Source organism: Epinephelus fuscoguttatus, linkage group LG4 (genome assembly GCF_011397635.1).
Source record: "Epinephelus fuscoguttatus linkage group LG4, E.fuscoguttatus.final_Chr_v1".
Taxonomy (NCBI): domain Eukaryota; kingdom Metazoa; phylum Chordata; class Actinopteri; order Perciformes; family Serranidae; genus Epinephelus; species Epinephelus fuscoguttatus.
Genome location: NC_064755.1, coordinates 22,424,911 through 22,437,410, shown reverse-complemented (window position 1 = coordinate 22,437,410; position 12,500 = coordinate 22,424,911). Strand labels below are relative to the sequence as shown.

Genomic DNA, 12,500 nt, shown 5'->3' with positions numbered 1-12,500 from the left:
GAGTGAGAGGGTCTGCATTGGGTGGGTGAAAGTAGAGGTGGATGGTTCAAACAAAGTCTGGACTTTCACCCCTGAGATCAAAATTCATGTCCCATGTGAATCCAAAAGTCAGTTGAGTTACTTTAATAACAACGTGGAGTTCTAGTAAGTATAGTGTATGCTACTGATATAGGACACATAATGGTACATTATGTTAGTGACAAGCACACTTGTTTTGAGCCAAAGCATGATGTTTTTTTCCAAACCTAACCACTTGCTTTTGTTGCCTAAACCTAAGGAAGTACATGTAAAAACTGCAGCCCTAATTTCCAGAGACTGTATGCATTTAATGAGCAGAAACTGTACATTTTCTGTGAAAAAAAGTTTATTTTTAAAAGACATTATTCATGTATAGGGGGAACACGCTGTCCCTGAGCATCCAAAACTGACATCTGAGAAGTACCTAGAGCATTGTAATCTGACTTGTAGGGCCACTGACCAAGCATTGGTATTTGACAAGTTGGGACTAAGAATGTGTTAACTCTAAAGGTTATACAAAATTAAAGAATTTCTGGAACGAAATTATTTTAATTTAGACCAAGCTTATTTTCTATAAATACTGTAGGCCTACTGTTGATACACTGTTGATATTCTACTGTTGATATGTTGATATTGGTCATTCCAGTTACACATTCATGAATGTCAAGGATCAAATATCTTGTGGTACATAGTGCTTTCAAGGAGTTAACTTAAGCAGGAAGTTTAATATTTGTAAAACTGATATGTGGAATTTTTTTTATATTTAAAGCTGTCTTGTAGAGAGAAGTCTATGAAAGGGAAAGGAGCCCTCTTTAATAGTGAGTGGACAAACAATTTGGGCTCAAGGAACATTTCATTTTACAGCACTGATGTACTGTTGTTTTCAATAGTGGAGAAAAATGGGACGCTGTCAGAGGATCTAATCATATAATAAAATAAGTCCATTAAGTTGTGTACAAAGTTGTCAAATTTATATTTCATCATGGGAACAGACATTTGGCATGAAATGTAGTGCTTTCCTTACAGGATTTTTGACAATTACGATTTCAGTGTGGTATAACAAATTTGGAATTAAAGAAAATTAATATAAACAGGATGAGTTTGAGAGATTTTCTCTTTACTCTTTCTTTTTTTTTTTCCTTTTTTATGTTTCCTTTCTATCTACAAGGCAAACTGTGGCACCCGGTTTTGCCAAGACAAAGATCTGGGCACAGTGAAAACACCACGGAGAAAATTGAGGTGATTACAATTTGAATATATTGCCCTCTAGTGGCAATGAGAAAAACAACACCTTTTGCTCTCTGGAGATATGACAAAAAAAAATTTAAAACAGAGTTTTAAAAAAAATGCCCTTTTGGAATTAAATTTATTCATGCAACATTCTAAAACCTTTTCAGCAGAGATCTGATAATGAGGCTGTTTAACTTTTGTGTTACTTTACTCTTTTAATGAAATAAAATGTTGATCATGTAAAACATAATGCCAGAGACATGCAGTGTTTTTGTTAAGTGTCTTTTATTCTGTAAATAAAATATCAGACTGCTTGATTTCCTACAAAAAAAAAGAGAAATACCTTGAGTCATACATTAAATGAGCGTGGAAATATAGGGCTGCACCTCTGCAATGTTTGTTGTATAAAGTTTGTACTTTAGAATCAGGTGAAAGTGTATTGTTTCGTCTAAATTTGTTTCGTCTAGATTTGAAGGGATCAGAAACGGGATGGAGATGACAAAGAGGGGAAGACACAGAAAAGCAGTGTCAGATTTTAGAGTGTGTATGTTGTACAGCAACTTTGTAGTTTGATCACATGCGCCCGGTGCATCTGCTCATAGCTGCTGGTGTCGGGACAATAGGTCCTGCTCGAGTGCTTCCTCTTCCTCCTCCTCCTGCCTCAGTAAAGTCGTTTCTCGTAACTGAGCGTGAAAAAGGAAAAGAAGAGTGTAAGCGTTTCCTGTGTTGCAATAACATATTGTTGCTATAAAAGCAGTCTTGGGTGGAGATGAGTGGATGAAAGAAGAAAATGGAGGTGTGATAACAAGATGGACGTACTTACATGGCACAAAAGAATATCTAATGTGATAGCATGGGTAAGAAAAAGAGGAAGAGAGAAGACAAATGTTGATGCTGCTAAGCACATGTAAAATCCATTTGACAGTAACAGGGTTTAGCTCAGAGACACAGTGTTAGTGCCACCACAATGTTTAGACAGTAGAAAGGGGTCTACAGAAAAGAGACACAGGGGGGCTCCTCTCATTACTCTATTTTCTGCCTCCTTGTTTCCCCTCTGCTCCATCCTCCTGCTTGTGACCTGCAAATCAATCTCAGTTTGCCATCTCGAAGAATGTTTAAATTCCTAAAATGCATCCAGGGAAAAGGCGCCCTTTAACATCGCCTTTAACATGAGCTTTAACGTGTTTGTTGTTGGAGGAAAAAAAATGTCAAATTTTATTTATAGCTGAGACCTTAACCCTTTATTGCTAATGGTTAGAATAATCTATCATAAATTATGCCAGAGAAATATGGCAGATAGTGAAAAGAGAGCCAACCAACCCCAGTCTCCCCTGTTGATACTGCTTTAAAATCACAGCTCCAAAGTATGGTTGTCTCAGTTTGTTAAACGCCTGTTGCCTCTCTGCTTGCATCACAGGTGGGAGGGGCTAAGACACGATGAGAGGAGGTGAGGAAAGGAATTGAGGATATACAAAACAAGAAATGAGAAGAGGGGATGGAGTAAGAACGGGCTGCAGAGGAGCAGTAAAGGTCAAAAGCAGGGGGTCAGGGGTCAGAGGCCAGACTTACGAATGGAGGCCGTGGACGCCTCCCTCCATCTGAGCAGACATGGTCCTCTTCTCAAACTTCAGCTCTCCAGAGTACATCATCGACCTGATGCAAAGACACACACAGCTCAAACTAGCCAAAAGCCCTTACACAATAAAAACCCACACACTTGCACACACACAATTCAACACTTACCGTAAAATAGACAAACTCTTTGCCCCTATGTCCTGACAGCCGTGTTGGATACCGGCAATGAGGTAAGGAACAAACTTATGGATGGAGCCTTTATCTTGTACTGATCCTGAGACACCTTGAGCCACCTTCACCTTATCTCCCTCGCTGGATACACAAACACAGTTCACACACAGTAACGAGATAAATGTGTCACCATGACATCCAGTGACTGTATATTTTTCAAAGGACCTCTGTAGCCCCACTCCCCCACCTGAAGTAACGTTTCTGACTGTTATTTTTCTCCATGGCATCCAAGGAGCCCATTCCTCTGTACTTTTTCAGACGTACACCATCTGAAAAGAAATATTCTCCCGGCGCCTCAGTGGTTGCCGCAAGCAACGACCCCATCATCACTGAGGGCAGAGATATGAGAGGACAAAAAAATGGGATGAAGTTACAGTGACTGCAAAGGACAACAGCCAAGGGCAAAGAGACTACACCGCTTTTATTTTGAAAAAATAACGTATATGTAATCTTAAAGGTCCAGTGTCCAGGATTTAGAGGCATAGCTACATTAGTTAAGTGGTTTATAATATTCATTACTATGTTTTTATTTGTTTATAATTACCTGAAAATAAGAATCATCATGTTCTCGTTACCTTAGAGCCACTTCAATCTACAAATGGAGCAGATCCTCTCCCATAGAGTTTGCCATGCTGTTATACAGTAGCCCAAAACGGACACACTATACACTATACACTACACAAAGGAGAAGTTTCAGTTTTGCAGCCTCACTGTTAGATGCCACTGAATCCTACGCACTGAACCTTTAAAGCGGAAACGGAAAACTTTTCCCCCTCTAGCATTTCCAAATGGTATTATAGTTTGCACCGCTGTCGTAAAGACAACCAGATCACTTTCTGTTTTCCTCAGAGCCCAGCTACTCCCACCAATTCAGGACACACTGCATTTTGTTTTCCACTTTTACTTTGGTGGTTCCACTGTCCACCATTTTACCCAAGATCCCCTAATTTTTTTCTTTATCACACTGATATCACAGACTGTAAAAATAATGGACGCAGCTACCAAGATGTCACCCTTGGTTTGTGGACTCCACTTTTTGAATATAGATATATATATACATGAATGAATGGAAATACCTACAGATTTTTTTTTTCTACCAGGTTGTAAGTGTAGCAGGGAAACTCTCAGGCCAGAGGCTGCAGACTGCAGCCTCTCCAAAACTAGGTCAACTCCTCCCCTTTCCTAACCCCCCTAATTGGGCAGGGCCTATTTAATGCACCTGTGGCATGAAGGCTGCCTCTCTCTCCCTTTGTCTGTGCCTGGTCTCTGCCACATGGTCATGTCTGAGGTAGGTAGTGGGGCTGGAGGCTACTTTAGCCGATTTTAACATTAGTAGTGGCCGTGATTTTAACAGGAGCTGCATTGTCTGTTAGGTTCCTTTCCTGTACTGATGGCTGGTCATTTTGATGTCCACGAACATTGAGTTGAGGTTTGTTAATTTTTCCAACCAACCCTTCACTTCCCCATCCCACAATTGTGTTAACATTGTACTTGCCCTTTTTAGCGGTGAACTGTGCGGAACGGGTTAAAGGACATCTGGGCAATTGCTGTACCGGCCAAGACAATCGGCTGCTGTTTTGTCTTTAGTGCTGTTTCGTTTATTTTTAGTTTCCTTGAGTTAGCCACCAACCTTTAATCCTAGCATTTTATTGAAATTGTTATTAAAAATCACTGTTTTAGCTGAACCAACTGGCTTAATACATCTTACCTGTTTTCTTTGTTTAACATTTTCTTTCTTCTCCTTTACCGTGCAGTGGTTGCTGGCTAGCGGCGGAGGCTAGGCACTCTAGGTGGTCCCCCACACCTTGTTTTGTAGTGATAAGGGCACTGGGACACGATTTTCTGCACCTGTTTGCTGTGAGTTCACGAATGGTGGGTAAGTGCACTCCTGGGACACATCCTCTGGTAGTTTGCCTCCCCCTTGCTAGCTTCCACTCACTCCCCTCCCCCTTTTTTTGATAGTTTTAAATAATTTACACTGGAAGTGTGTTTACTAAAGTTATTGTTAAAGAATAAATTGTAATAAATTTTCTTATACATTCTTCCATAACTTGAACTTGCAATCATTTCCAGTTACTAATCTTTTCCCTTTACCTCCACAGACACTTCCAGTTTAACAGTCATTTCTTTTGCTCAAACAATAAATAAATCTTGATTTACTTTGGAACCACGTCTCTGCCTGTAGTGTTTTGAACCTGTGTGTGCCTTATGGTTTAACATTGGGTAAAACTCCTTGGGTGAAAGTCCCTAGGTGGTGTTGTCTGGCTTACAATTGGTGTCATTTTTGATAATATAAAACAAACACCCCCCCCACTACGTTGCCACATAAGCATGTTTATTTCTGCTGTAAAGTTAGGCATTTAAACATGGCTGGCTATGGGGACTGACTGGCTCCTGAAGCAAAGTGGCCGTTCAAAACCTCTTCCTCTTCATGTTTTGGTTGCACAATGGTTGACACACTACTTTTGTGCCTTCATTTTCCAGGGAGATAATACCCAGTGGCAGACAGAATTGCACAGTGAAAGCAAGGCTTGTAGGGTAACCCCCTAACTCTGACCCCAAAAATGTTCTCCTGCATCTTTATATCAGTTTCTTCAATTCAACACTTATGAGATCCTTAACCGTAGTTCAGATGAGTTATAATTAAACCTTCTTAATGATAAATTTATTTATCTATTTATGTATTTATTCATTCATTGACCTATTAAGCTGTTTGTTTATCTCATGAATCTCATTGGCAGTCACCAGGTTATTTCTCCAGAGACCCCGGGGGATGGGAGAATCATTAATAAATGACAAAGTTCCTGTTGCACCACACATGCAGTGGCCCAGTACCCTCAGATTTTATCCAAAATTTTAAATTATGTTCTTTGTGCTCTTCCAACCCCTACTGGGACTGTGCCCATTGGAGCACTCTTCTCAGAGCACTGCCTTTTAACCCCAACCTAACCCTAACCCTCCACATGCTGATAGTGTCATCATTCTATAGCCGCTACATCATGTAATCATTTACTTCATAAGGACAAGCAAAAGCAAAAAACTTGCCTATTTCCACTTTAAAAAATAAATAGAATGAGAGCATCACAACAGCCACACGCCCTTCTGATTCCTGTCCAATATGTCATTACATATGAGTGTCCACTGAATGATCCAAATGTAAACCACAATAACTGAAGACCAGAGGAAACAGAACATTTATCCACCTGTAGATGCTCCCAGGGCCAGAGCCTTCACCACATGTCCAACAGTCTGAATGCCTCCATCAGCGATTACCGGCACTCCAAAACGTCGTGCATACTCTGCCACCTTGTACACCGATGTACCTTGGGGTCGTCCACATGCCATCACTGATGGAAAAATGACATATAGCATAAACCTGCTTTAAGTTTTTCACAATTTTACTGAATTTTTTTGGACACACAGGGTTTTATCTTAAACCAGCAGCCAGCTGTTCACAGTACTGCACACTTTATCATACCTTCCTGGGTGATACAGATAGAGCCACACCCCATGCCGACTCTCAGGGCATCCACACCAGCATCTATGAGGTTTTTGGCCTGAGCAGCTGTCACCACTAGAGGGAAACAGACGCACAAAAAAGAGCTCAGTGTGGGAGACATGGATAATGAGTGTTCACAGCACCGAAGCAGAACAAAGCTCTGAGACAGGAGGAGTGTTTACCGTTTCCACCAACAACCTGAAGTTCAGGATATTTCTGTTTGATGTAGTTTATCATGTTGATTTGATACACTGAGTTTCCCTGAGAGGAATCCTGGTATCCAAAAAGAGAGAAATAGTTTAAATGAGGGAGGAAGCCTACAAAATGCACTACAAGATAATATTTAAAAGAACAGTGTGTTAGATTTAGGGGGATTTAGTGACACCTAGTGGTGAGGGTTGCATATTGCAACCAGCTGAAAATTCTCCCGGTTAGAATTTCTTCAGTGTTCATTGTTCAGGTTTTTTTTAAAAGGAGCTGAATTGTCGGCAGAGGTCTCCTCCTCTCCAAACCAATGGACTAAGTGATTAAAACCAGTCAAAACACTAAATAAAGCAGTTTCCCGTTTAAAAAAAATCAATAAATTGTTATTATTTCAGACACACAGAGGGGCTGCTAAGGTAATGAAAACACAAAGATTCTTATTTTCAGGTAACAAACTCTTTATATTATATTCTACTTCTCCCAGTACATCCCCCTAAATCCTACACACTGTACCTTTAATTTAACTCTTTGCATCTATTAGAATTATCAGGAATCCATAGAGCCACTAAATTTATCCTTGCTGATGATTTGTCTGACAAAACCTACCAGGACTACCACATCCACCCCAGCCTGCATGAGGAGGTCAAGCCTGTACTTGTCGTCCTCCCTCGTACCAATAGCAGCTCCACACAGCAGCTGTTTTCGTGAGTCCTTGGAAGCCAGAGGATAATCTCTGTTCTTCTTCAAGTCAGTCCTAGCAATGATGGCGACCAGCTCATCACTGTCATTCACTATGGGGAGCTTACCTAGGAGAGTCAGAGTGTGAAATGAGTGAAATAAAAAAAAGCACAAGTGTGTATCTGAGTCCAAGTGCTGGTTACTTTTGCTTCACTGTAGCATGACCTACTTCACAGTTACCTTTTTTGCTGCGTTGCAGTATGTCGTTAGCCTCTTTTAGTGTGACTCCAGCAGGTGCAACAACTAAATCTTCCCTTTTTGTCATTGCCTGAATCAAAAGAGGTTATACTGATTCAAACAGTGAGTACATCAATGTACCACTCACTTATTTGGCATTATGTAATTGCTGTAAACACATCAGTTATACACTCACCTCCTCCAGGGGTCTGTCGTGGTCCTTCTCAGACAGAAAGTCTATGTCTCTGGAGGTGACGATGCCGACTAACTTGCTGCCCATCTTGCCCGTCTCTGTAACGGGGATCCCAGAGAAACCATGGCGTGTCTTGGCCTCAAACACATCCCCCACTGTGTGTCCAGGACTCATCACCACTGGGTCTGTAATAAAGCCCTGTTCAAATTTCTGCAGGAAGGAAACACAAGTGTTAAGTAATTAGAGGCCATTCAGTTGATATTGTTTTTAAAAGAGGATTTTATTGTGAAACAGGGCTGTTGTGGGTGCTACAGTGTCACAGATGGCTTCCTCTGTCAGTTGTAAGTTCATCTTTTTTGTTAACTTGGTCCATCTTACCTTGACTTTGCGCACCTCGTTGGCCTGGAACTCAGCGGTACAGTTATGGTGAATTATTCCGATTCCACCCATCAACTGAAACCAGCCAATCAGAGACATGAGAGCAAAGAATTCACTGATGAAATAATGCTGAAAAAGCAACCAAGGCCGTCAGTGTTATTATGCAATGTCTTGGCAGAGTCTGTGAAACAGGATGATGCTAAGCTAAGTGAATAATGAGATAAGGTGTGTGTAAGGTGGTGCAGTGTTTGTACTCACTGCCATGGCGATAGCCATGGACGACTCTGTGACTGTGTCCATGGGAGATGAAATAAGAGGTGTCTTCAGGGTTATCTTCCTTGTCAGTGCAGAGGTAAGATCCTGAAAATAGGGTGCATTTGGGAAAAGAAACATCACACATAGAAAAGTAAATCCAGAATGATATAAAACATCATTTCTACGGTGTTGCAGCTGCACATTTGTCATCCAAATGTTAAGGTGTTGTTTTTATTTTTGCCGTGTAGTGAGCCTAAAAGCCAGTCTGGGCACACTAGAGGCTGACTTGTTGAATTCACCTGCAGAGTGTTAGATGACGCAGGTGCGTGTCTGTTTTGAACACCTGCTATCCAGCAATAACCCATGTGACCTAGGCATGAAATTAATTTAACGTCCCAGCAGAGCTTGCAAAGACGAAAACAAAGCAAGCCAAATAAACAACCCTGCATTCTAAGGAACATAACAAAGAGTTAGGGATTAATTACAAGGATTACAGCTGAACCTGTCTGTACTTGTGAATTACTTTCAGGGATATGAATTAAGAGCAAGCATGGGCTTTTTATTTTTCACTGAGGTCGAGCACAAGAACGTGTTTGTGGCCTAAAGGATCTACAATCTAGAGGTACAGTGAAAAAAGGGAACTCTTCACAGAAATGTAAACTCCTCAGTATACTGTGCACCAGAGAACAGTATACTTGGAATATGCCGGACAGAGTTGGGACACTCACCACTTCATCAGAAGTAAAATCTATGAAACCAGGGAGGATCAAGAAGTCACTGAGAGGAGAGACAAAACAAATGTGAACATCTCACTCTGGAACTGCAAAAGTAGGGCATAAATAAAATGATAAAAACAATGTAACTGGTAACAATCAACACCATAAACAAGGACTGTGTATCATTAGTTATGTACGTGAGCTGTGCAGCACACATCCTACAAAGCAGCCGTATTTTAAACTTAGCCGACAGTGAGCAGACATAATCTGTCAGCCTTTCAAGCCACTGAAATATTCTGCATTTATCCTCTGCACACTGATAAATCCTGTATACAGCCTCCATTAAGGAAACTACACCGACACCCATTAACACACTGATATGTGCACAAACACACACACACACGCTGCTCTGAATGTCTGTGACACCACTCAGAGTCATCCTTGAAAGTAGTATTACTCATTATAATCCTCCATATAAAACCCAAGCAAATGTGTCATCCCTGATATTACTAAACATTTAATGGAAGACATTGCATAACTCTAATGTGTGTTTCTGTATGCGTACCATGTGCACACATACATCTGGCAGTGTGTTTAGTGTGTGATACCATGAAATGAGCCAGTGAGGTGACTTTTCTCACTTGTATGTGAGTCCGTCGCCGATAGCAAAGAGCTGTTGTGCTGTCAATCCATCTTCAGGAACATAACCCGTGCCTCCACTGATCAAGTAGTCAGCCATGCTGAAATATAAAAACACACAGGATGTAACTGAAAATATGAAGTACGAGGTCTGAATATTAGCAAGTTTATAAAGACATGACAACAAGTAAATTACTTATTTATATCATGTGCTTCATGGCATCATAGAGTGAATTCCAGATATGAGTTGTCATTGTTTATTGTTACAGTTTTAATAAACATTTTATTGATCATTTCAACACAGTCCATCCACTACTGATTGCAAGCAGTGTGCATAAATTTATAAAATAAAGTTTGTTTGGTCTGGAGGTATTTATCCCTTGTGCAAAACATGCGTGTTGTTTTGCTTGCCTCTTTCTCGACCTCTATTTCCTACATCCATGCTGCCGCCAGATCCTATTACAAGTGTTGGAGCGCAGACAGGAAATGCTAACAAAAGGGATCTGTTACTTGTCTACGGAAACTCTTTCTATACACCTGTGACGGCAGTACAGTAGGTAAGAGGATTTGGTTGGCTGTCCAGGTAGCTGATAAAGTGGCTTGTAAAGGCGCACAACCAGCACTGCGGGAGAGTGAAAACATCTCAGTCGCTTCCGATGTTAATATCATGAGCTATAATGCTTCACATAATCAGCGAAGGGCATGACCTTAGAGTGTGTGCAGTGTGGTGACAGACTGAGCAAAAGTACAGGACTGACCTCTCAGGTTCATATCCAGCTTGGATACGTGTAGCACTGTATCGCTGGGCTGCAGTCTCATGCCCATGTCCGTGTGGCATTGGGTGGGCATAGACCCCGTAGGGGTGAGGTTGCTCCCCATCTCTGTTTGAGATGCGCGGCCTCGCTGGTTCCATGTCTCCTACAATCCTCCGGTAGTCAATTTGGTAAGTGTCCCTCTCCCCATCTCCAAACCGGTCATACCCATGACCCTCCATCTCCAAGAAATCCAGGGCTACGTCCTCCACTGGGCCCAACCACCTCACACACACACACACACACACACACTTCAAGCACGTCTGACTTGTTTCATACACACAAACAAAGTCACACCTTCACACAAAAAGTGACCCCAGCAGCTCCTCCACACAACAACACTATCAAATCACTGTTCAGTTATAAGCACTCATAAACACCCAATGCTTTGAGTGCATGTTCACACAAATACCTTTCAGACACACCTGACATAGGAGGAAGCTGTCTTGCCATCTGTTTTGTAGCCAGAGCCACAGTTAAACCAAAACACAAGATTTCACACACAAGTTTTCAAAAATCTGAAAACGGCAGAGGCAGGAGCAGAAGTCTCTTAAAATAATGTGGTTTGGCTGCAGAAGAGTTTGTATTCCAGTTTGTCAGCTCTCATTCCTGGAGTGTGAGGCCAGTAGGGCCCTTGGACATTGGAAAGGACACCAAGATGTTAGCTAACCTGTTGAACTTGCACACCGGTTTAGAAATCCATGAATGTCCCCCAGCTGGAGGCATGAACAGTCGCTGGGGACGAGAGGCCAGGTCCTGCTTAGGTGGCAGAGATTCGTCCCCCTGGAGGCCTCGACTGCAGTGCTGCTTGGTTATCTGTGGAGCTTCTCTCCACTCCGTTCTCCCGTTGCCTGCTGAGCTTAACTCTGTTTCTGACAGTAGCAGACGTCACTCTCCCACAAAGAGGATTGGGAGCATTAATACAGAATGGGGTGGGGTGAGATGGGTGTGTAGGGTGGAGTGAGGCAGTAGGACTGAGGAAGAGAAGGATGGGTCAAGATGACACTTGAACACACTTTCCCCTCAGAGGATTACCATGGTGTAGAGGTGCGTGTGTGTGTGTGTGTGTGTGTGTGTGTGTTTTTTTGCAGAGCTCAAGGAGACGGAGCTGTGAATGAGACAAAGGTCAAATCCCAGAATGCTATTACACTGCAAGCTTTGCTCCTTTGAGACGGAGAGAGGAGAGACAGACAGAGAGAAAGATAAATGTACAGGTGTCTGTGTGCATGAAGAAAGGCAGAACTTCTATGGGCAACAACATGTTGTGATTGCTTCTTCATTCTTAAACTGTCTATATCCTATTATTTTCTGTCATAGCAGTGCAACAAAACAAACTTATAAATATACACTTGCAGAGACCCATGTGTTAAGAATACTGATGGATTCGATTTTACCACCACCAGTCAGAAAACAATATTAATCAATGTAAGGAAAGGTTGACTGTAAGGTCTTAACACAAGTCTGTCCTTTTGTCTTTAGATTTCATGTGCTTTTTTGTCACCAGTTGGACCAGTATTCAGTGAGAGTGTAGTGAACAACCAACCTGTACATTTAACAGGAGACAGGAGAGTAACTTTGTTGCCTGGGATGCCCTCGACACCATCATCTGCAGGTGACTGACTGACTGACTGCTTGTGACAGTTACTGAGGGATTGAACCAGAAAAGCCTCTTACCCAGTCTCTCTCTCTCCCGTCTACTGGAGGAAACAAGCAACACACACCCCCCCTTCATAATATTAACAATGGCAAATAGGTTAGTCGCTGATAATTAAGCCATAACCCCTTCACAACACACTTTCTGAACTAAAAAAAAGGGAGAAGGTGTGAACTCAGAA

The 12,500-nt window shown here is 41.7% G+C and overlaps 1 protein-coding gene across 1 annotated transcript; it reads right to left on the bottom strand.

The window, feature by feature from the left end:
* Nucleotides 1–1,572: 1,572 nt before the first annotated feature.
* Nucleotides 1,573–10,700, bottom strand: impdh1a (IMP (inosine 5'-monophosphate) dehydrogenase 1a). The gene is made up of 15 exons (XM_049574101.1): nucleotides 10,612–10,700; nucleotides 9,856–9,954; nucleotides 9,227–9,275; nucleotides 8,502–8,603; nucleotides 8,244–8,318; nucleotides 7,869–8,075; nucleotides 7,676–7,763; nucleotides 7,364–7,563; nucleotides 6,736–6,826; nucleotides 6,533–6,628; nucleotides 6,258–6,401; nucleotides 3,242–3,383; nucleotides 2,992–3,135; nucleotides 2,818–2,901; nucleotides 1,573–1,931 (listed from the first exon to the last, which is right to left on the bottom strand). Exons 1-15 carry the CDS (start codon nucleotides 10,689–10,691, stop codon nucleotides 1,910–1,912), a joined length of 1,623 nt encoding a protein of 540 aa, XP_049430058.1. The 5' UTR covers nucleotides 10,692–10,700; the 3' UTR covers nucleotides 1,573–1,909.
* Nucleotides 10,701–12,500: the final 1,800 nt, after the last annotated feature.